General features: G+C 37.8%; 1 protein-coding gene across 11 annotated transcripts in view; it reads right to left on the bottom strand.

Annotated features, from left to right (window-relative positions):
- BAZ2B (bromodomain adjacent to zinc finger domain 2B) overlaps positions 1-24,148 on the bottom strand; it is a 229,667-nt gene that overhangs the window by 28,975 nt on the left and 176,544 nt on the right. For 7 of the 11 annotated variants that reach the window (XM_063318319.1, XM_063318320.1, XM_063318323.1 and 4 more), the window contains 11 exons: positions 20,926-21,136; positions 16,863-16,955; positions 16,690-16,751; positions 14,259-14,324; positions 12,751-12,816; positions 11,673-11,717; positions 11,316-11,342; positions 9,980-10,045; positions 4,024-4,164; positions 1,392-1,646; positions 177-391 (listed from right to left, as the gene is read on the bottom strand). In XM_063318319.1, the coding sequence (XP_063174389.1) occupies positions 177-391; positions 1,392-1,646; positions 4,024-4,164; positions 9,980-10,045; positions 11,316-11,342; positions 11,673-11,717; positions 12,751-12,816; positions 14,259-14,324; positions 16,690-16,751; positions 16,863-16,955; positions 20,926-21,136 (1,247 nt within the window). The remainder of the gene's footprint in view (positions 1-176; positions 392-1,391; positions 1,647-4,023; positions 4,165-9,979; positions 10,046-11,315; positions 11,343-11,672; positions 11,718-12,750; positions 12,817-14,258; positions 14,325-16,689; positions 16,752-16,862; positions 16,956-20,925; positions 21,137-24,148) is intronic. The other 4 variants (XM_063318321.1, XM_063318327.1, XM_063318326.1 and 1 more) reach the window with 1 other exon arrangement.

Below are 24,148 nucleotides of genomic sequence, written 5' to 3'. Positions count from 1 at the left end.
GTTTAATGATGGCAAACAAGTACAATTATCTCATGGAATGTTGTTGGAGAAATCTGCTTTTAAGAATGATAGCTTGCAGCTGAAACATAGCCTGTTGGTACAGAGGTTCATTCAGAAGTTCAGACCTATTACTGATCATTTTATTAGCTTCACCAGAAAACTGGGCAAATTCTTACCTTATAACACTTTTGCTACAGGCTAATTCATTAACAAGGAAAGCAAGCACGGATGCTTTCTGAGCTGGTGTGTGCGCCTGAAAAGCTTTGGTTTTCAAACTCTCTGTGAGTTCAGTTTGCCCACAGTGACCTTCCATAAAAATCTGCAGTATTTCAGACACATTGTCTCTGTTGATGCCCACATTCAACAAATGATCCCCGAGAATTGTTTTGGCCTAGAGAGAAAAATCTGCTTGTAAATAATTGCACTCCAAGCACAGTAATGACAGCATATATGTAATACAGCTTTCTGTTATTTGATAACAAAGAGGAAAAAACAAAAGCCAAACAAAATACAAGCCATAAACCAGAGACACTACCATCTATTAGCTTGGAATGTATTACTATTTTATTTTTGCTGCCAGCCTTCACAGAACCAATACACTATCCTTAATCTTTTATACATTTACTTATATTGAAATATACAGGCTCCTTTTTGATTGAAAGACCTTTCCCAAACAACTTCCTGTCATAACTGTGGGATCTCACACTAGAATAATTGGAAAGGTAAATTCAGGGCCCTTAAACTGATTTTAAGAAAAAACACATTCAAAGAGATCTGGATTAAAATAAAATTTGGGAATTGCATGTGGAGGTAGGCAGATGTTTGGGGACCAACACTGGGAAATAATCTAAATGTGTTCAAAGTAAGGCAACAAACTTATAAAGTGGTATCTGAGAACAGATTTGAAAAGCTAAATAGTCCTCACCATTATTTAAGTCCAGATATGAAAGCAGACATTACTCTTAAAGGTTAATAAACAGTTGTTTAATAAAACAACAAAGATTTTTTAACACATCATACTCCATACTTGTATGAAATACAGGATCCTACTTAACTACTGTACAATCTCTTCATTGCTAACTGAGCAATAATTCTAGTTGCATTTAGCATCAGCCAATGACAGAGAAAGATTGGGAGAAGTGGGGAAGAGTGGAATAAGAACTATATATGGGTCTTAAGACATGGCTGGTCAAATTTCTGATCCTCTAGATGATGCTGAACATCAAATCCCAACCCTAGTCAATATGGTCAGTGATGTAGGATGATAGGAACTGCTTCTCAACAAATAGAAAAGCATTCAGTTATGTGGTACAACCCACAAGATACAGTTAATGCACTACCAACTGAGTATTTTTCTACATACTCAAAGATAGTGTAAGTGTACTCATTACCTTATATCCTGTTATTAATCCTGGATCACAAATTGCAGCCGAGAGCAACCTCACCAGCAGGTCTTGTATTTCTCCCATGCTGTCTCCTATATTCAACAGCCCCTCTTGCAGAACACTTAAACTTGGGACATCCAGGTTCCCATCAAAGCCAAGAACTTTGCCAAAGTTGCTGAGGAACTGCACCACCATGAGACAGTCTGAAAATGTACTTCCCGAAAGAACCAGGCCTGGAATGCGAGGCAACTCTGGAAAAGGCTGAAAAACAAAAAGAACACATCTTTTGCAACCTACAGCACTGATCTCTGGCAAACTCTTTCCAAGAAATGTAGCCAGCAGCCAAGGGGTTATATGTTTCAAGATGCATAATGCAGACTATCCAGTCTGCAAAACAATTGGTTGTGCAAGTGTTTCAAACGAGCATTCCAATCAAAATGAATACTCAAAAAATTGAGATTTGCTCATTAGACTTCCTTCCCAAATTCAGAACAGATGAAACAGTTGGCAAGAAATTTCTACCCACAGACAGGATATCAATGCTTTGAGTATTAATGGTTTGAGAGCATCATTTCTTTGTAGGGATATTTTAGACCCATTAAGTCTTCTCTGAAAAAAAATTGGAGCCCTCTACTTTTTGTAATCCAGTTATCCTGAAAGATTAGGTTACCCATAAATCGCTGCTAGGAGGCAATTATTAAATTATTAAATATACCAAGAATAAATATAACAATTTGATTTAGTTAAATTTAGCATTCAATCAAATCAAATTTAACTTTTCTTCTGGCTCCAGCGTGGCACTCAAAGGCTAAGTGTGATTTTCAGACCCAAAAAGATTGCACAAGCCTGCCTGAGCAAAAGCTGCAGCTTACAAGGTGCCCATTAATTAGCTCTGTTTCTCAAGAATATAGTAAGCTACTTTCTTCATGCTCTGCTTTCACCTAAAAAATTCAATTTATCGCCTTTAGTTGTGAAAATATATGGAAAAAATGTATAGGCCATATTCCATTCAATTGCTTTGTAAGGAGTCATAAATTCAATAATAATTTTTAAAATACGTTTGGCTAAGTGTTCTTTCTGGCTATTATACATTTATTTCTTACTATTTTAGGTCCTCATTGCAGAATTTTGGCAACAAGTCTGACCTTTTGTCTGAGCAGGAAATTAGACTAGCAATCGCACAAGGCATCCTGGCATGGAGCAAAAGCAATACTCCCACGCATGTCTTTAACGGAAGAGTTTTTATACTGAAAGGGAAAATAACTAAGCTGCTGGAATAATGCTAGAATACTACATTTGTTGCATTTTCCTAAAATATTAATGAAGGAAAACAAAGAACAATACTAGGTCTGGTGTATTCTAGCAATAGCAATCAAAGCTCAATTATTATTATTTTTCCTGATTACTCTTAAGATACAATGTATTAAACTTTGTTGTCCATTTCACCCAAAGATAAGCCCATCTGAAGTCTAAAACAAAGCAAAAGCAACACCCACCCCCCGCCGGTCTATGCATTTGCTGAGGGTAGGAGCAGAAAAGAGAAACCATCAATGGGCTTGACCACATTTCTGTTCAGAGTGTGGTATAGACCTACACAAGCCCTCTTTATGGCATGCTTAGTATGCACAGGGTCATAATGTCTAAAGCAGCGGGGTATCCTGTTATAAACCTTCTATTATGTTCTGTTGTAGACTGTATGATAACCTTTGGTTTAAAACTGCATGGTGCGTTTTGGACTGAAACCAGATAAAAGATTTAAAATAAACCAATAGATATTAATCCTCAGCCATCATCTCCTATTGGACGGCACCTGAAATCAAACTGATCCAGGCAGATGGGAAAAGGCTAATTTTCCCAGAATACCTCTATTGTAGTTTGTGTTCTGAGGAAAAGTGACTTTCTCTAAAGAAAAAATGTTTTCCTTCTGTATCCTGCAAGATAAGACTATGCACCACAGCAGCCTTTCTCAACCTTTTGACCCTGGAGGAACCCTTAAAAACATTTTTGAGGCCTCGGGGAACCCCTGCACATTCAGGCTCAAATATAGGCCAGAATTTACAAAATTGTTACATTTGTTTCATGGGTAGGCTGCAGTAACAGTGTTCTTAAACTAAAAATAAAGAGTGCAACTTACCTCTTCAATGTGAAGTTGCCCAAATTTGAAATAATTTTTTAAATAAATCATGATCTCCTGGGGAACCCCTAGTGACCTCTTGTGGAATCCTAGTGTTCCATGGAACGCTGGTGAGAAACCCTGCACTACAGGATTGATTGTCCAGAAAAAGTTCTGAGAAGCTAAAAATGTAAGAGCTATGTTGGATCAGACAAATAAACACTGCTGTTCCCCAATGGAGCCAACCAGATGCTTCTCAGTCAAACAATCTGCTCAATAGCCCAAATCTCACAATGTCCACTACCAATTAAAGAAAAACAAAAGGAAGCATACAGGATCCCAACATTTGCTTTAGTTTGGATACAGTCATCCTGAAACACTGAGATATTATCAAACTATCTGAAGTAAAATGGGCATAGTTTTAAAGGCACTACAGTAAAAAAAAAATTGCTACAACAATAGGAAAGGAAGGAAGGAGAAGCAGCAGCAAGGAAATAAAAAGTAAATTTACATGACACTGATTACCTTCTGGTCTGCTAAGCACATATCTTCATTAGGCTTTTTTAGCTCCTTAGCCATTTCTAATTCTAATCTTCGCTGTTCCAGTTTACGTTGTTTATTTAATCTCTTTTCATCACGTTTTTCTTGTTTTAACCGCTCTTTCTCCTTAAATAGCACAGGACAGATAAAAAGAATTCAGGACAGAATTAAACCCCATATAGTCTACTTACAAAGGAACAAATTAAGAATTTGAAAAGCAGTCGTTACGTAATCTTAAATCATCACCACAGCAATTAAAACATTTAGGTTAAAAAAAGGTGAGGGGGAAAAAAAAACCCTGAACTTTAAATACACAGAGGACTAAACCTTGCAGGTGAGAAGATCTGCCATAGTATGTTCTGCAGGAAGATGCCACTAGCAGTTGGCTCTGGAGTCTGTTTTCAAGACCATGAATGAATTCTGAGAATAACAATACAAACAAGGGCTGCACTACATATAAATGCACTGAAAACTATTAGGCTTAATTAAAGCAGAGTTTCTAGAGTCAGCAGCTTAACATTCTCATTTTTAAATAAATTACTATGCAATAGAGAGTGAGAATACATTTGACTGAGTACCAAATGCACTCACAGCTCCTTCGAAGTCAAGACTACCATGTTGGAATTCTGACATCTGCTAAACGTTTGGTTCCAAATGAAAAGAAGCCTTCACAGGAAACTGCCGGGACACGTGTGTATGTAAACCCCTCCCCCCAAATACATGGCATTCTTTACCAAACAAAAGGACTAACAGAAAAGTTCTAATTTCTAATTAGAAGGGAATCTAGGATCCAAGCCACTATTTTCATTCACTTTTTCCCAGATAAAAAAGATTATCCTAGTACCTGAACAGTATGAAGTATATTTCTTTTATTTTAAATCTGAAACTACTTGTAATTGTTTTCACACCACTTTCAGCTGTAATGGTATGTGGGAATGACCTTGGGAGAGAGGTGGAAGAGCCACAGACTAGACTACTGCCTGATAAATGAAATCCGAGTCTGAAGAAGGAATGGGGGTGTGGCAAATGTCTCAGAAGGACCCTCCCTAGTTTCTTGGGCGAGGGGGAAAGAGATGCACTTTCAGACTTGCAAGATTCTGTTAATGTAACCTTACAATAAAGTAGAGCTAGTACTTCTGGACATGCTTCCTGTCTGGGCTACCTTGCAAGGCTGACATCAGCAGAGGAAAGGGCGGCTAAATTGAATGTAGAGAAACTCTGTGCGTAGGAAATTATTGCACCAACAGATCTTGATACAGAGCAGGTATGGAAGCAAGAGGACTCTCCTGGTGATAAGGCCAAAGGGATGAAGTTCCCCTACAACCTCTGCTTGATGCTGCTGCAGTTGACAGTGCTGACCAAGCCCTGCCTGTCTGCCTGCCTGCCTCTGGGCATCAAGAAGAACCAACTGAGAGAATGTTGATTGCGAATTAGAACCAAAGTGACCACATAGGCAAAAAATGGCACATATAGCACAGGGGATGGCCCGGTGCTCCCAGAGGGCCTGCTGTCACCCAGCGACAGCATATTGAAAGCAAATAATCCAGATGCTCAGAAATCTCCTCAGAGAAGGTTTCATTCTTCCCAACACCTGTGCTCTGGGAGTCGTGTGCATTCACCTTTCTCCTGCCCCTCACTTTTTTAACTGACTTCCATCTTGCAGGGAAAGATTGAGCAGAAAAAAAAAGAGGCTCAATTTGCTCTCAGTTCAGGTCTGCATTTTGTGTGGTAGGGCACACTGTCAGTATGTGATAGCTAAGTAGTTAGATCTAAATTATCACATAACAATACAGTATTGATAAGGCAGGTAGTTTATAGGTTTTAACACTTAATAAAACAACCTTTGTTGGAAGATCCTGAATATACTGATTTAAGTTTTAAAACTCTCCGAATGAAATAATCCTATACTGGTCTACTGAGAACTAAGTTTCACTGATTTCAGAGGGACTTCTCCCCAATTAAGTGTAAATAGGATTGAATCTAAATTATCTATATAGGAAGTCCTCGAGTAATGACTGCCCTGTTTAGTGACTGTTCAAAGTTATGGTGGCACTGAAAAAAATAACTTTACAACCATTCCTTGAACTTACGACTGTTGCAGTGTCCCCTCAGTCACGTAATTGTGATTCAGGTGCTTTGCAATTGGTGCTCATTTATGACTGTTGCAATATCCTGTGGTCACGTAATCGCCATTTGTGACCTTCACAGCTGGCTTCCAAGAAGCAATGTCAATGGAAAAACCGGCAGTAAAATCACAAGTCGTCACGATGTTTTGCTTAATGACCACGGGTGATTTGCTTAACAACTGTAGTGGAACTGATGTGGTAAGTCTGGCCTAGTCATGTGTTGTTTCACTTAATGACCACGGCACTTAGCAATGGAGTTTCCAGTCCCAATGGTGGTAATTAAGTGAGGACTACCTGTATTACGTAACCAACAAAAGGATGCTTTCCCCCAACATTGTCTTTTATCTATGAACTTTTGCTCTCAAAGCAGCATGTATATGCAATATATACTTGTATATTTCAATTACACTCTCATCTTCCCCCACTAATACTAATATGGTGTGAAACTAAGGTAGGTAAGCTGGCTGCTCACAGGGTGTGTGCAGAAAGATGGGACTAAGAAGATACTGTATTGATCAGTTCCTGGAAGGCAACTGGACAGGTAAACATAGAATGATAAAAGCTCTATTTACTCCATCTGCCAAGCATTGGTTATCTCTGCCCGAGTTACCATTTATTGTAGGGAGAGAGATAGGGATAGGTCTGGATGTTAGATGCATGACTAATGGGTGCCCTTTGATGTCTTGATGACATCACAGACCTTCCGGCAAATTCTGCAGAGACAGTCTTGCAGCCATTCCTCTTGCAGCTGTGGTGCAGGAGGTTTTCTATTGGAAGAATTGTCTGCTTCCTCTTGCCTCCTGAGTTTTTTCTATTCCTTTGAAGCACCCTGCTGCTATGTCCCCTTTGTTTTCTGGATGCTCTGATGGGCAACTCTATTGTGCACAAAGGCCCACTGAGTTTTGGCTTGCTCATGTTTTGCTTTTTGAAGGGAGGAAACCACAAAGGAGGGGGGGGCCCTCCAAAGCCAGTACCCATGTGGCAGGGGCCTGAGATACGAAATGAACATTGCTTTCCCCTTGTGTATTGCGCAAAGGAATTTTGCATTGCAAAGCTACAGTGTGAAGGAACGCACTGATGCTAGACAGTGTGGAAATGCTTGGTATATTTATGCATGCACAGCCAGTCTGCACCCTACTGCATTCCTGGCTGAGCAGAATTGTACTCATTAAATTCCAGGGCAATCTGTACATATTATTTGAACATGGAAAGTTGCTTAAATAACCCATATTGCTGCAGCTTTGCATTGCCCAGGGGAGCCATTATGCTGGGTGGGCTGGGCAAAGCAGAACCTACAGGGGAAAACCGACATGGCTTGCTCCTAAGCTGTATTGTTTATTCAATCCTGGGCTTGAAAAATTATGCTTAACCACCCTGCAGCATTACTTACCCCCTCTTCCAATTAATAAAACATTCTCGGCTCCTGCATTTGGTTTTATCGATTTTAAATGGTCAAAGCGTATACACAGAACACTTAAAACTGAAAGATGAGTTTTGTTAAGTAAAACTAGGTCTAGATTCCCCCATGATATGTTCAATAGGCAACCAGGTGGTATAAATCTTCAGTCATGGAATATTCAGAGCACAAGACTCACTCGGGTGCTGTGAATTTAATTCTGCTTTCAAACTGCTTATTAGACAACTTCCAAAACCTGAGATACACTTCCATATTATGACTGCCGACAAAACTGCTGACAGGGCTGCTTAGTGATAAATGCATGTTTAACAACCTTTTGTTGCTTATTGATCCTCCGAGAATTACTGGGAGGGAGTTGGAGGGAAAGAAGAACTTGTGGTACAATGGTAGCACTTTGTTATAGAGTTCAAAGAAGCAAAATGAAGATAAATTTCTGGGTGCAACCATCTGAAGATTTAGTGGTTCTAAGAAAAAAGGGAGAGGCTTGAAGAAGTTTAATATGTGACAATATGCATACTCCAAGCATCCAAAACATCTCATTCTTGTTGACCATGTCAACATGATGCCCTACTGACTAGTTCTCAACCATCTGAAATTTCCAGAATCTGAGATCTGCTCCCAACAGGCTGTCCACAGAATGTAGATGACCAAGGCACTAATTCTCAGAGGTTTGCCTTTAGTAGTATTTGATGTTACACATTTTTGATAAGGATTTTTTTTAACCTTTGCAATTAATCAGTCAATATAGATCCTTTTCAGCTATAAATAGCTATCTAGGTAGCTTTAGTTTATTTAATAATCTTTGCTTTCAGTATTTTCAGTTGGGTTTATAGGGTTACTGGTCTTTGAAACTGAAATTAGAATTAAAACTGAAGGATCATATATATATATATATATATATATATATATATATATATATTTATATATATATTTATATTTATATTTATATTTATATTTATTTATTTCAAATGTCATCACCGCTCAGCTTGCATGATGCGACTCTGGCATTAACATTAAACATTTCAAATCGATCAATCCCAGTATTAGTGATGTATCAATAATGTTGCATGCTGTATTTGAATCTAATTGCCCTTGGTTTATTTTACAGCCTATGCATAGTGGTTATACAGTATGATCTGTAATTGTTAGCACTTGCTATTTAGCAATGCTGTGAGAAACATTTTATTAAATTTTGGCTTAATTCTGAAAAATATTTGCAAATGCAAAACTCATACTTCAGAATCTGGAACCAGCATTAATATTTGATAATTTGAACTTGTAACAGTTGACACAGAGTCTTATTTATTATTTGACAAGATTGCTAGTGGTAAGAATGGTATATTAGTAATTTCCCAACTTTCAACTTTCACCATTATATAACATTTTTCACATTACCGTCCGCCAAGGAGCTTCCCTACATAACCTTGCTCATTGCAGACATTGGAATACGTCTTTTGAGTTTAATTCACAGAGAGGGATTGAGATTCACACATGCTCACTATGAAAAAATAATCCAGACCAGATTGGTTACTACATGGATAGGAGACCACTAGAAAATCCCATTACTTCCATGCTATTGCTGAAAAACTGTGTGGAAGTGTCTATACAGACACTAGGAGACAATTTGATTTGAAGGAGTCTTTCCTTTTTAACGGTTATTTGTAGCTGAATTACACAGGAAAATCAAGCTGATTAAACTGCCTTTCAGCTCTTATTTTCATTGAAGCATTCCTGATTACTATCCATAAAATCTAACATTGCCTAAAGTTAAAATACTTGTTTATTATATTTGAGAGTGTTTGACAGCACTGGAATGAATAAGAATTTCCTCCCACTGTAAACAGCTATGATTCTGAACAAGACTGTGTCCTGGTCCCAATCCAGTTCGGGCCCCTACAACAGCTATTAGTTAAAGAAGAATCAGCCACATGGAACCAAACGGCACTAACTGAAATTGCTTTATGCACATTCCATGCCAAATGTAATCCAGAGTTCCATTTGTTTCTTGTGTGTGACAGATTAGATCAAGCAAGTAGGGAAATAAACATCTATAATTATCATTTATTTCAGAGTTTTGTATAGAAATCACAAAGGAGGACCTGTTCCATCTGCCTCTAAGGGAGGAAAAAGGCAAAATCAGCAAACTTACGGGAAAGAACTATATTCAGATGGGGAGAGGGTAGGGAACAACACTGCATTTGCAGGTAAAATTTAGGAGCATGAAATGGCCTAATGGCAAAATGAAAGGAAGCCAGTAGATTTACCAACTGCAGCTAAGCTACCTTTTGTCCTTAAAAAGTTTGATAAAACCAGATTTAAAAAAAAAGAATTAGAATATCAGAAGGGAGGGAGGGAGGGAGGGAGGCAGAACCAGTCTACATCAGACTTTGATACTTACTTCTGCTTTTTTACGTGCTTCCATAGCTTTCATCAGCATCATATGCTGCCTTCTTCTTTCCCGTTCCTATTAAATCAAATCAAATTAGAACAAAGTACTATTGCAAGTAAGAGTTTATATTTGTTTTGTTTTGTTTTTATTTCCAGAGCTCAACAGGACATGTTTAGCATTAACAGACAAGTCAGGGTGTATGCTAAATAAAAGGTATAGCAAGTCTGTGCATGTTTTAGTTCAGGTTTAGAAAGCAAATACAAGTACAACTGAAAGCAAAAAGGTAAAGCGATGAACATGGAGACAGTGTAAAACAGAAGCGTACAGATTTACTTATGGTCAGTTGTGAGGCTCCTTCAGAAGCTGGCCGAACAAAAAGCATAATGGTTGGCTGGAACAGGTCAGTTACCTTACATCTGCTGTAATAGGAAGTTTGCAGTCACTCGCTGAGTGGCCAATTAAATTTTTAAAAACTGTAATGCAGATACTTTGGAAAATAATCAAAAGTTACTTTTCTAAAAAAAAAAATCAAAAACCATTTGGGCTACACATTGGCTATAAACATTCATGTGTGTATATATCGCTGAGGATACAATTAATATCAGTAGCCAATCAATGAAAATCAACCTGTTGGTTGAAAACTAGCTTCCGATGAACTAGCCATACTTGAGCAGTAATGCAAAGAGATAACCCTACGGGCTGTCCCTCTGAGGCAAGCCAAAGAAGCTGCACCCAGGATTAGGTTAATGTTGAGTTAGTCCTGAACTAGAGCACAATGGGGAAAAAAAAATTACAAAGGTTTACCCAGAGACCAAAATTGTGTGGGTTTATTTTGATATACCCCAAAGATTGCATACTCTTTAGTAATTTCAAACCATGCCTTTTCAATTGTGCAACACTGAAGTAATTTGAAAAACATATTGCTCTTTTATGTCAACATTAAATAAATTGAATATTATTCCCCAAATCATGTGCACAAATGGCCTAGTGAAAATCACTGGTAACCTATTATAAATTGAATATGCAAGTGTGGGGTAATGCAAATTTGAACCCTAACTACGTACAGTAGTCCAACTTGATACTACAGCAAGGAAGATTCTGTAATCAAGGCAACAGCCTCACATGTGGCTCAGATGGGTCAATTTATAATAAGTTTCAGGTAAGCCGTGTTCTTTTCTTTTACAGACAAGACAAGCAGATGTATGCAATGCACTGTGCTGGAAAGCCATGCAGCAGTATGTAATATGACAGCAGCCAGTGCTACATTTTATGCATTGCTATGACAACCATATCACAACCAAATCACAATGCGGTGTTAGATGTACAAAAGTAAACATACCCATACCATATCTAGTCTATGCCTCTCCAACTCCTGGTAGAAAGAGTTGGCACAATATTATGAAACAGAAATCACAGAGTCAAAAACCACTTTATAATTCCCCCCTCCCCCCAAGATCCCATACCAAAACAAAGCCATTTACCCATAAGGTGAATGAAAACATTTAAGTAAAATATTTACATATATTTATACTTCTTTAAATAAAATAAGTGTGTATACACACACACACACAATATTATATATATATATATATATATTTTATATGAATGAGAGGGAACATTTGAAGATTTGTCCTCCCAGTTCTCTAGGTGTTCATTTAAAAATAGAATTTCTGTTTCTTTAAATTGAATTCTGGATACATACCTGATGTTTCAGAAGAACAGCTTGCTGTCTCCTCATTTCCTTTTCCTTAAAATATGAAAAAAATCAAGTATCTGATAAATGTTACTATCAACCAAAGATAACTTTTCTACCATACCAATCAGAGTAAAAATCCCTGTTTTTAAAATTTAATCCTCTTACTTTATTTTTCTAATAACCTGAAATGACTTGTTGGATACCTTGAAAACAGAATGTATGGAAGATGCACTATAGTGGTTATCAGACCATGTTGAGATCAGGAATGAGGCAACATGATAACAGAAAACAAGGTTCTCCTATTCTGTATAAACATGCAGGTTGTATGCATCTATCACCTACAGTCTGATGGGAATAAAGTAGGATTCAAACTTTCTGCTTCACTATCCACACAAACTTGCACTGACAGAAGAAAACTTCTGTGACCTTCATGGTCCAATTCTTTTTCTATGGACTAAGCTCCTTCCAACAGCAACATGGTAAATTTGGAACAAATCCAGCGACTTGAACCAGAGTCCTCTGCATGTGTCTTTGAGATGTGCCTCAAATCCAGAGGAATAATCCATTTCCCCCTCCTCCCTCTATTGCTGACTCTCCAGTGCTACACTGGATAATTCTCTAGACTTAAAGAAGAGCTTTTAGGGAGCAACGATGAGGAGGGGGATTGACAGCAAGAAGGAACCTGAAAATCTCTGATGTGCACAGAAGGCAACGCATAGCTTTTGGGATCCTGGCCTCAATCTAAATGTTACGCTACACATTTATTTAATGGCTCATGCTTTCTTTCTGAAGAACAGTGCATGCACTTTTAATTGTTTTCATTGCTATTACTTATATATACATATACAGAAGCTGAATGTCAGAAACATATGCATAAAAACCTATTGTGTTTTTACAGACTATATACGCGCACACACACAAAACAGGGAAAGACACACACATACTTATACAGAGCCAAACATTCAGAATACAATTGTGTTAATTTCTTTAAATGTTTTTGGAGACATCAGGTTTGATGTGTATGATCATACAATTCATTTTTTAAAAGGTTGGAAAAAAAACTCTGATGCTTCTCTAAACTAACCTTTATTCGTTTCTCGGCCTCCAATAATTTGGCATTTGCTGCTTCTTCCTTCTTTTTCTTTTTAGCCTGTGCATGCAAAACAGGTCCCAAGGTCATGCAACAGAACTGCTACAGCTTGAAAATAATCTCAGACCAGCAATAAGGCTTCATGCTTCACAAGGTGCGAGACAATACTACACACCATATACACATCGTAACAGATTTCTTCCTCAGTACTTTTTTGTGTTGAGAGTCATTCAATTGATTTTTTTTCTAGAGGAAAGACTATATATGTACAATCTAGGAAAACATCATATATAACAACATGTCATCTGAAAACATGGCTGGCACTACTGAACTTTTAAACTTCTTGCTTGAAGTGTCATGTTTACAAACAAATGAACGATTAATGATGAATGATGTTTTTTATTCCCTGAATAAACCTAATCTGTGGGTACAGTTTTGAGGACTTAATTAAGTCACTGTTTAAAAAAATAACATTTTATTGGCATATTATCAGAACCACACTTTCCCTGGCTAATGATTCAACAACGCATATGACAACTGAGACTAAAAAGAAATCTGTTGCCAGAAAGATCAGAAATGGAAATCTGAAACAAGAATCTTAAATCTCAATTTCCTCCGGTTTAGCTCTACACAGTAAGAATACAATATACAGATCAACTCTTTACAATACACAGATTCATACATCTTTTCGAAGAATAAACATGCACATTCTTTACAATTAAAATCATGCTGTTCAAGTATCAGCCTCAAAGATACTTTCTTAATACACCTTGTTTGTTCTGATGACTCAGCCAAATTATATTTCCCTTCTCTGCCTTCATCATTTAGCTTTTCAATATCTATAGGACTAGATAAGTTGTGCCTACTTTCACACTGTTCTGGATGGTCACACCATAGGAAACACAGGGCATACAGGGATGAGGAGGAATTGACCAAACTACCTCCCACTTCCCTCCAGCAACAGCATCCAGTGAGTGGAAATAATTCTGGATCCACTAAGAGTATGTTAAGCTAATAACATGTATCAGAACAACCCTGTGTGTGTGTGTGTGTGTGTGTGCGTGCATGCGCACGTGAGCATGAGTGAATTTACCTGTTGCATCCTCAACACGAATGTGTTTATTGTGGCGTAAGATTTCATAAGAGTACAATCCACTTCATCAGATGCCTCTGGTGAACCTGATGCACCTTATGAAGTTGAGCCTAGTACATTAAAGTGTATAATATCCTATTAAATGTGTTACTCTTTAAAGAGCAATAGGATTCCTTTGAGTGGGAATGGGGTGTTGGCAATAAACTAGTAATTTCCTTCTAGAAATCCTGTACATATGAACTGTCCTGTCAAATGGTTTTATATCCACCTAAAAAATAAAAATGTACAGCTGGGAGCCACAGTTAAATCTATGGACTGAAAATTCTGCAAGAGAGTGCAATCCTGACACAAGACTGTTAAATTCTTGTAAGAGCCCTTCTTTTCATTTCCCATTAAAAGTTGGTTATACCTCTAATATTTGCTGAGCCCGAAGTTCTTTTTCCATTCGGATTTGCTGAATTCTCTTAATTTTTTCCTGCAACAAGAAAGGCTTTCATTTATTTGAAGCAGCAGTAATAAAGGACTATACTCCCTGCTGCCATAGCTGAGCAGCGGACTTCTGCACCGACCTGTCCAGATGAAACCTCCCACCTATATTCCCTGCTTGCTATTATTCCATTGTATTTCACTGGAAGAGACCAGCCACAACGATTTCATATGCAGTAACCAGGTCATGCAATGACATCTGCCACACTGATGAAACCTGAAGACTGCAGTATCTTTTTAAATGGCTGGGGACTTCCAGGCATTGTGCTAGAGTGGAATGGGCACCCTCTGTGAGCTACAATCAAAGTTACTAAGAAAATGGCCCAGATGCTTAAAAATAATGTTCTTCTATGATGCACCTGCAGCTCAAAGGTCTCAACTTTGGCCTAAAACAATTGACTGCCGAGATAACATGTATTCTAATACTGACAAACAAAGCATTTCTAAGAGTTTTGTTTCCCCTATATATTTAGCAGAACACACAGCAATATTAGCCACATTGTTGACCAATTTTATTAAAATCATTGCTATCCTCACCACCTCTCTATAATGTTCTGGGACCGTATTCTTAATAGAAGCAAGCTACAACAAATACAGAGGGATTCACTTCTGAGTAGGAATGTACAGTAAATTTCTTCATATCAGACACAGTGTAATTTGTGTCTCCATATGAGGATCCAGACATCCCAAAGGTTGCTGCTAAGATCTCTAATATTTCACAGCCTCAAGGGCTGATGGTAAATTGTTATTAATAATAGTGAATTAACTGAGAATATAATGTACAAAGAAAATAAATTCTATGTAATAAATTTAGGATTAGGATAAAGAGTGCATGTGATTAAAAGTACTGAAATTCACATTGTCTTAAAATTTCTATAAAACAATGTACCGTTGGTATATGTCACCAGAGAGACTATCTAAGATGTATAAAGGTACTTCTTATTGTTGCTGGAAATGTGAAAAGCATGAAGGGACATTACACCATGCATGACGGACTTGCAAACAAAAAACAAAAAAATACTGGATATGAGGATATACGAAGATGCAGAAAATTTTAAAACTTGATATTCAGTTGAAACCAGAACTTTTCTTTACTAGGACTTATGGACAGCCAACTAGAAAAGACTCATGGGCAACAGGTTTTATATATGGTAACTGCAGTGAGGCTACTATATGCACAAAGATGTTAAAATACAGAAATACCCACAATGGAGGAGTGGTCTGTGAAGATAGTAGAACTTGCTGAAATGGCTAAATTGACCTGTTTGATTAGGGAAGGAGTAATAACTACTTTTATAAAAGACTGGAAACCCTTTATGGACTTTTTGCTGAAAATGGATAAAAATGAATTGGTGATTTTGGGATTTACTGATTAAAAGGGTTGTTTATGGGAAGAAAGGAACTATGTTTTGTAATTTGGGAGGGCAGAAACAGTATTAATCATGTTTGTAACTGCTGCAAAGAAGATTAGAAGTTGCTTCTTTAAATATTTTTCTTTCTTTTTCTTTGACTTTTATTGTTTTTCAGTTTTTCTTCTATTTTTCTCTTTTCTAATTTTCTCTTTACGTTTCTGTATTTTTTAATTCTGTACAAAATTCTTCTTCAATAAAAATTATTTATATATAAAAAAAGGATTAGGATGAAGAGTGGCACATTTTTTTCTTGCAAGACCTACCTACCTAGAAAACATGTCATAAATTTTAACTGACACAGCACCTGAACAGCTATTAGTTTGCTCGTGTCTTTTCCCTTAGTGATGGCTGGTTAAGTATGTTTTTGGTCACAGTTAACTCACAGTTAAAATGGAGTCTAATTTCATGATAGCCCAGCCCTTCAAAACTGGAGGAATATATTATCAGATTCACTAGTAAAGACAACTTTACTAGTGCATCTGATAATATATTGAACTCTGTCTGTTGATACAAGATTTTTGTCAGCTGAACAAAGAGTTCTCCCTTTGCAGCCTTCTGAACTCTCCCAAATCGATCCTGGGGGCTTGGAGGGATGGTGGGCAAGAGAAATGGAGGAACAAAATGTTCCGTTATGCACAAGGCTGCTTGTGTATCACTGGATAGACACTCACAATTGTACATTCCCTCTCTTTTTCTTTTACCTTTCCTCTTTTTATGTTTTTCCCCTTTAAATGCAACTTTATCTGTAGAATTTGCAGGTGATGGCACATCTTCATGCTTGAAATGAACTTTTTTCCATAATGTGTTATGGATGATTATCAAGATGAGCCAGAGCAAAGCAGAATGAGTTTTCAAGTGGTAATCCCATCACACACACACATACCCCACCAAAATAATACATTTTGCAATGGGTATAGTTGCATCCTGAAAGACATAAATTACCTGCTGCTTCATTATTTTTATCTGTTCTTTTTGCTTCCTTTTTTCTTCTGCAGCCATTATAGCTAAGAATAAGACAAAAACATGTCGGCAGTAAATAACAGTCAGGATAATGGAAACATAATATCTATGGTTTCAAAAACTGTAAGGTTCTTAAGAAGATGTGTAATACTGACCTTGTTGTTTTTTTGCTTCCTTGGCAGCTCGGGCCTGCTCTTGCTTCTGAATTTTTCTCAAAAGCTTGATTTGTGCTGCTTGTCTAGCAATTTCTGGAACACAAAGGGAAAACACTTGCAGTATAATAAAGATTACTCATTGACACAAGAACAGTTGGACAAATAGAGAGATAAAAAAAAAAGGAAAATAGGTGGCTCAGCTTTAAGGAAATCCTTACTGTGATTTTATACAAATATTTGTTGCCTAGTTAATACCTCAAGGAAAACTGAAACTGCAGATATATATCAAACCATCACTTCTTTTTCTTTTCTTTTTTCTTGGGTAATTTAAAAGGTATTAAAATAATATGGATTGCCACTCAGTTTCTGGAAGATCACTGGGGCAATTTTTTTGAGTTGCAGGTCAAAAGGTAAGAATTCAGCTTGGCTGTCCTATAGTGAAATCCTTCCTGTCACTGCCATCCATTATTCTGAACCTGCCCTCTGGAATGAAAGACAGCAGATCCTGATTTTTGTCTCTGCAACATCATTTCAGATAACTGAAAATGCTATCATATCTCTTTTCAAGCCTAAACATATCCAGTTCCTTCCATCTCTTCATAGGGCTTAGTTCTACAGTAGTCCCCTGATCATCCTCGCTCCCTTTCTCTGAATCTTTCTTAGGGTGTGATTCCCATAAATGGAAACAATACTTGGGCTAAGGTCCAGGAAATGCAGAATAATGTGCAACTATTATTTCTTGTGATTTGGAAACTACATTGAGTGGAATTCTTACTTGCTATGAAACTATTATTTCCTCACAGTTGTTTGTTGGCTGGCATTTCAGGGTGATCATGGATGTGTAACAGAGGCAAGTTGAATTCCTGTGTGACAACGTGTGGGGGAGCAAAGTACAGGAGAAGGGAGGAATCTCAAAAAGCACAACGGAAGTATACATTTGCTTCCTGGTTACTTGTATTCTTGGCATGACATTAACAGACAGCTTTGCATAGTAGTTTAGCAGACAATCATATGTTTCCATTCTGCTATGCAACAAGCTCCTTTTCACACTCATGGATGATCTGTCAATGGAGGGAATTATCTCAGTCCCTATGGCCAAACTCACACACAGACATGTACAGTGGAGGTTTCTATTGGTGAATCTTCTTTCCTGCAGTTATTCGTATTAGAAAAGCTTAGCCGTGTGAAAAATCAACCATGGAACAGTTGTGAAATGGTTACGTTAAATATCTATCTTTATCACAAGTATTTAATACAATATTTATAAGGAAACCAGCAAAATTTAGTAGTCAAGACAAGTCACCTTTCAAAAACAAAATAAACTGCAAGTCCAGAATTAATGGCAGAGGATTTTTACCCACAGATATATCCTCTGAAACTCTAACATATGTGCCAATTTATGGAATCAGAGGCTACTGAAGTGAGAACAACCAGACCGTTGGCATGTGCTCTAAAAAATGTGCCAAAGGCTGGATAATTATTCCTCTCCCCTAAGTGTTAGAAGGTTTAGCCAAGCTCTGCAGTGTTGATTACACTGTGAGGTATATCTACAAACACACAAGCAGCAAAAATATGGATGAGAATCATTCTTTCCCCTTGAAAAAAGATCACAAGCCAAGAGCTCAAGACCGAAGATTAGAAGGTAAAACCTCCTTCCATTCCTTTGCAGCACACCTACAGACCAAATGTCCCTTGGGGTAAAAAGCCAGGGGAAAAAACAAATGCAAGTGCAGCCTTGGGAAGGCCTTGTGGGGTTTTTCAGGCTGCCAAAATTCTGCTTAAGGCTTCTCATCCTTAAGGAGGCAATTATTTTTAATGGTTCAGTGTAATACTAAATTTTTTCATTAAAATTGTCTAAGTGAGGTTTTCTGCCAAGGAAAGCAAGTTTTCATAAGACTTTGCACATTTTACAAACCCAAACAGAAGTAGTTAGGTCATGTGCTGTAAATCTTTAACAGACTGTAGAAATCCTTTATCTATCCAAACTGGTGTATGTCTCTCTGCATGTGCTTATGCATAGGTCTGCAAGTCAAATCTGCCACAGCAACTATTTGAACAGGCCTGCACAACGTAAGGCCCATGGGCCACATGTGGCCTGCCAAGGAGCCTTGTGTGGCCTGCTGGCATTTTTCAAAAACTTAACAAATCCACCACCACCAAATATCGCTGCTGCCAGGAAGGATCTGCCACCACCACCTACTGCAGTTTTTCACAGCTGCCTCCACCCCAAAAGGCAAGCTGCTGAGTGCCTCCAGGCCTCACTGACATTGCTGGCTCCAGCACTGCAACTGTGCCGCTAGCCACCAAACAGCTGATCATCGTGCTAGCTATTCCTTTGCAGCCCGTGATTTCAATTCAATTAATCTGGCCCTTTCCACTCGATGAGTTGTGCGAGCCTGCAGTAGAATATGATCGCAATAAAAGATCCTCTATAGCTGATACAGTATGTTAAAAATATAGAAGCGTAACCATAGGCTAAGAGATACTTATAAGTATAGATACTTATTTGTTATATACTGCAATAATCTCTTCACCGTGTAAAAAGCAGCAAAGGAGATTTAATTAGGAACAGAGCAAATGTGTTCTTATGAAATTAGTGACAGGAGAAAGAAGACAATTGCATAAAAGGCATTAACACTGCCAAACATATTGGGTAAAAGGCAAAAACAGAACTTTTATCAAGCAAGCTACCAACACAGAAGCAAATATTAGGGCTGTGCAGTGCCTGTTGCAACTCCTTAAACCAAACACAGCTTCCCTGGGATTGCATGGGAGCTGCAGAGGACAGCTGTATAGTCCTGAGGTAGCCACAGTTGCTTTAAGGAGTTGCTGACAGATGCTATGTAAGCACTCCCAGGCACCAAAAAGACTTTTTCTCTTTCAAATCCAAAGTGCTGTTTGTGGGAAGCGTTCTTGTGAAATATCAAGTTACATTAATATCTTACATTAAGTTAAGGTGTATCTACTGAAGCAAACTGAACTGTCTACTCCCACTTGCCAATGCAAGTAAGTGGCTCCATCTTCTTTAGCTCTATTCCAGAGGGAGTAAGTAAAGTCTTCTTTGAGTCAAGCTCAACTGCTGATGACTTCTTAGACATGTCCAGGCAGTTTTTTTTTCCCCTTGACAACAGGATATAAGTCTTTGCACTGCCTCCTTCTGACATGTTTCTCAACTTCCCAGGCTAGCCTACAGTCCTGATTTCCTGAATAATCTCTCATACAAGCATTAACCAAGCTTGGCTGTGCTCAGTTTCCAAGTTCACACAGTAGCAGCCAGATGCTGCCTCCGCTGAGATTTCAAGGAAGGCCCCATAGCCTCATTTTTTTTATGCAGAACTACTGTTACACAGGTAGAAACTTTATCCATTAATTAATCAGATAAATGGATACGTTTATATTAGCAACTCCCAGCCTCTGTAATTATTTAATGGAGGATCAAAGTTTTTAAAAATGATGCAGTAGTTTCTTGCAAAATTCCTTCAGATTTTTCTATAATCCCTCTATGAGAAGTGGAAAACTAGAATGATCCCACTGCCAGCATCCAGAAAAATATTGTAATTGTCTGAGAGTTCTCACCACAATCAACACTATCTCAACCTTTAAAAAAAGACTCTTCAAACGATATAATGAGATTAATTTAAAATTGATGCTTACAACTTAAGAAAATTAAGCAAATGTTCACAGTTGTTTAACCGGGTTGTGTTATTTTACTTTTAATACCTGCTCTATTTGCAAAAATGTTTCTGCATATCTTAATTTGTAGGTACTGAATGAATGATGCTGACGCTGAAGTACAGTATTCTGACATTAGTGTTCAGCACCTTGAACATCAGAATAAGGTGGAAGGTTACACCAAATTCTTCTGATTACAAACTTAAAAAAACACCATAAAATTGTTGTTACAGAACATTTGAGTGATAGAGAAATGTAATGTATTGATATAATGATGCAATGCATATTAATAGATGTATACGCCAAGTGCTTCCTCTAAAAATTAAAATATTAATTTTCCATCAATACTTTTGTCATTCAATTGGAAAGAAATCAATAATAAAACCCTTACCTTGGGCTTGTAACTTTCTTAAGAGTTTAGCATCAGTGTTGTCAAGGAATTCAGTGCTACCAACATTTGGCGGCCGACCTTTGCGACGTCTCATTTTTGACTCCTCCTTAGTACGTTGTCTGTCAGGATTTGGTGGCCGGCCTCTACGACCTTCCATTGCTCTGATGCGGGGAAGGATTTCCTCTCCTTTCAGCAGACACCACTGCATCCCCTTGTAATTAATATATTTCACAGAAAGTAATTATAAATGCAAAATGGGGAACAAAAATTAAAATTCAATATCCATACATATGTACATTGAAGCATATGTCTATATCTGTAAGTATTAGAACTGTAAGCTTGGATTGATTCAATTAGCAAATTAACGAAGTAATGTTAAATGGACTAGAATTTGTCCTATTAGCACAGAGAAGATTGAAGAGTAACAAACTGCACAGGGGCCCACAGCTGTCTTTGTTTCTATTTATTTCACAATAAAGACCTTAAACATGATTGCCTTTCCATGTATACCCAAAGACAACATGTACCTGTACTGATGGCGATAACACTTTTGATTTCCTTTTAGAAATAAAAATAAATGCTATGTAAGTATATAAAAAAATAAAATGCTATATAAGTATCGCTCAATTCAGTATTTGTGTGAATAGAGCTCTGGTCATGAAATGTTCCTCTGCAGGGTAGTGGTGAGAAGATTTTTGCAGATCATCTCCCCAGACACTCTGAAAAGCTACTCCAGAGAGCTGGGAGGCAATGGTGCAGAGGAGCCTCCTTTGGATCACAGTTCTTTACATGAATAGAAAGGTAACTCTAAATTCCTGGCTTCCGCTCTCTTTTTTAAAAAAATGGACTGTTGACTTGAGGGACTATGAGCACAATCTGTTTTATCATGGCAGCCTAACAAGAATTTATTTATTCAATTTAATATAAATTAAATTGAATGAATAGAAAGAAACAAACAAACAAACAAACAAACAAAACCCATTAACTGATGGAACTCCAGTGAATACAGAATCAGGAATTTCTTAAACATCTGGATCTTCCAAAATCCTGATAGTTCTATTTGACAGCCATTTGGGTTCTGGTATATCGCCAGCAAGACGGAATAGCCAATATGCTGGTTGAACTTGATGAAAAGGAAAATATGAAGAATGACCTTTTTCTTGAAAAAGTGGTGACATCATTATGAAAACTGCAAGTTGTCTAAGAGAAAACATACTAAAAAAAGCATGTTAGTGCAAATCTGTATTACTCTGACTGTTGCAAGTAAGTCCCAGTGGTAAGATTGCTTAGGATTGCAGCCTTAGAGCTCAGTTCTCTAAACTTGATGGGATTACTTCTAAATGACTGTAAATATATTTGAGACTTGAGTACTTGCCAGAGGAGAAAGATGAGGAAGGAATCAAATAAATTTGTAAATAAATGATCCTAATATATCTACTTATGTATCTGTTTTTTCTGAAAGCTGTTAGTGATTAGAATATTTACTCTGTTATCCACTGTAACTATTTTGTAATCCTCTATAGTTTTAAAACAGTTTTTGATTTGCAGAAATGTTGGCTTGATACCATTCATTTCAATTTTAGGAGCATCTTCCACTTAATTTTTCCAAAGGGAATCTTGTACTGTGTTTACCTAATCAGGCATAGTAAACTAGTATCTTCTGAACTGTATATCTCATTGTTTCTTCATGCCTAGTTGTCAGTGAGATGGTCAATATGTGTCTGATCTCCAACACTTCAGACTACACGTCAAGATTCACATAATAAATGCTCCTCAAATTATCTCTACACATGGAAATGTAGCATCCTGCTATATAGGTATTGCTCAATTCAGTATTTGTGTGAATAGAACTCTGGTCATGAAATGTTCCTCTGCAGGGTAGTGGTGAGAAGATTTTTGCAGATCATCTCCCCAGACACTCTGAAAAGCTGCTCCAGAGAGCTGGGAGGCAATGGTGCAGAGGAGCCTCCTTTGGATCAGTTCTTTACATGAATAGAAAGGTAACTCTAAATTCCTGGCTTCCGCTTTTTTTTCTTTTAAATGGACTGTTGACTTGAGGGACTATGAGCACAATATGTTTTCTCATGGAAGCCTAACAAGAATTTAGATGAACTTGCTATATGAATTATTTATTTATATTTCAAATTGCTTCATTAGAAAGTCAACCATAAAAACACAACTATATTAGAGTTGAATTCTAACCCCATCTGCATCAAAGACACACAACTAATTCACCAAGATTTGTATTGGTATAACAATGTGCATAATGATGCATACACCTATATGTTCTACAAAGGGGAGATTCTGTTTCCACAAGGAACCTTTTACTGGATTGATGAATGTGGACTTACTCATAAAATAACACCCAAACATTTCGATTAAAGCATACAAGTTTATCAACAAGTCATGATAGCTCAGTGTCAGAGCACAAGCTCTACATACAAAACATGGAATCCCTGGATTCAATAGATAGGGCTGAAAAGACACCTGCCTGAAACCCTGGCACACCCATGCCTTAGAAATCATGGCCTAGATAGACCAGTGATCCAACAAAACTTTGTTCCATGTACTATTACATATGTTATGGTGGCCTAAGATTAGTGAAATTAAGGTAAAGGTAAAGGTAAAGGTTTCCCTTGACGTAAAGTCCAGTCGTGTCCGACTCTAGGGGGCGGTGCTCATCTCCGTTTCAAAGCCTTGGAGCCGGCGTTGTCATAGACACTTCCGGGTCATGTGGCCAGCATGACGACTCGGAACGCCGTTACCTTCCCGCCGAAGCGGTACCTATTGATCTACTCACATTTGCATGTTTTCGAACTGCTTGGTGTGCAGGAGCTGGGACGAGCAACGGGAGCTCACCCCGCCGCGCGGTTTCGAACCGCCGACCTTCCGATCGGCAGCTCAGCGGTTTAACCCGCAGCGCCACCGCGTCCCCACCAGTGAAATTAAGGAAGTCATTATTTAATGAAACTTAAAAATAAGTCCAGTGACTTGCATAAATCTAGAAGCAAATGATCAAGTGCTTACAGATGACAGTGTAACAGATGCAGAACTCCCATCACATTAGTATTTAAAGAATAAGTTGGCTTGGTTTAGTTGGTATAAACAAAACTGCCTTCCCCAATCCATTGTCCTCTAATGCTTTGAGCTACAACTCCCACTACACTCAGCCAGATGATCAGTGGCATGCTGAATAGGGATGATGATTACAACAATTGAATAT

The sequence above is a fragment of the Candoia aspera genome, chromosome 1 (assembly GCF_035149785.1).
Source record: "Candoia aspera isolate rCanAsp1 chromosome 1, rCanAsp1.hap2, whole genome shotgun sequence".
NCBI classification, from domain to species: domain Eukaryota; kingdom Metazoa; phylum Chordata; class Lepidosauria; order Squamata; family Boidae; genus Candoia; species Candoia aspera.
The sequence above is the reverse complement of the archived record's forward strand: the minus strand, read 5'-3'. Positions and strand labels throughout refer to the sequence as shown.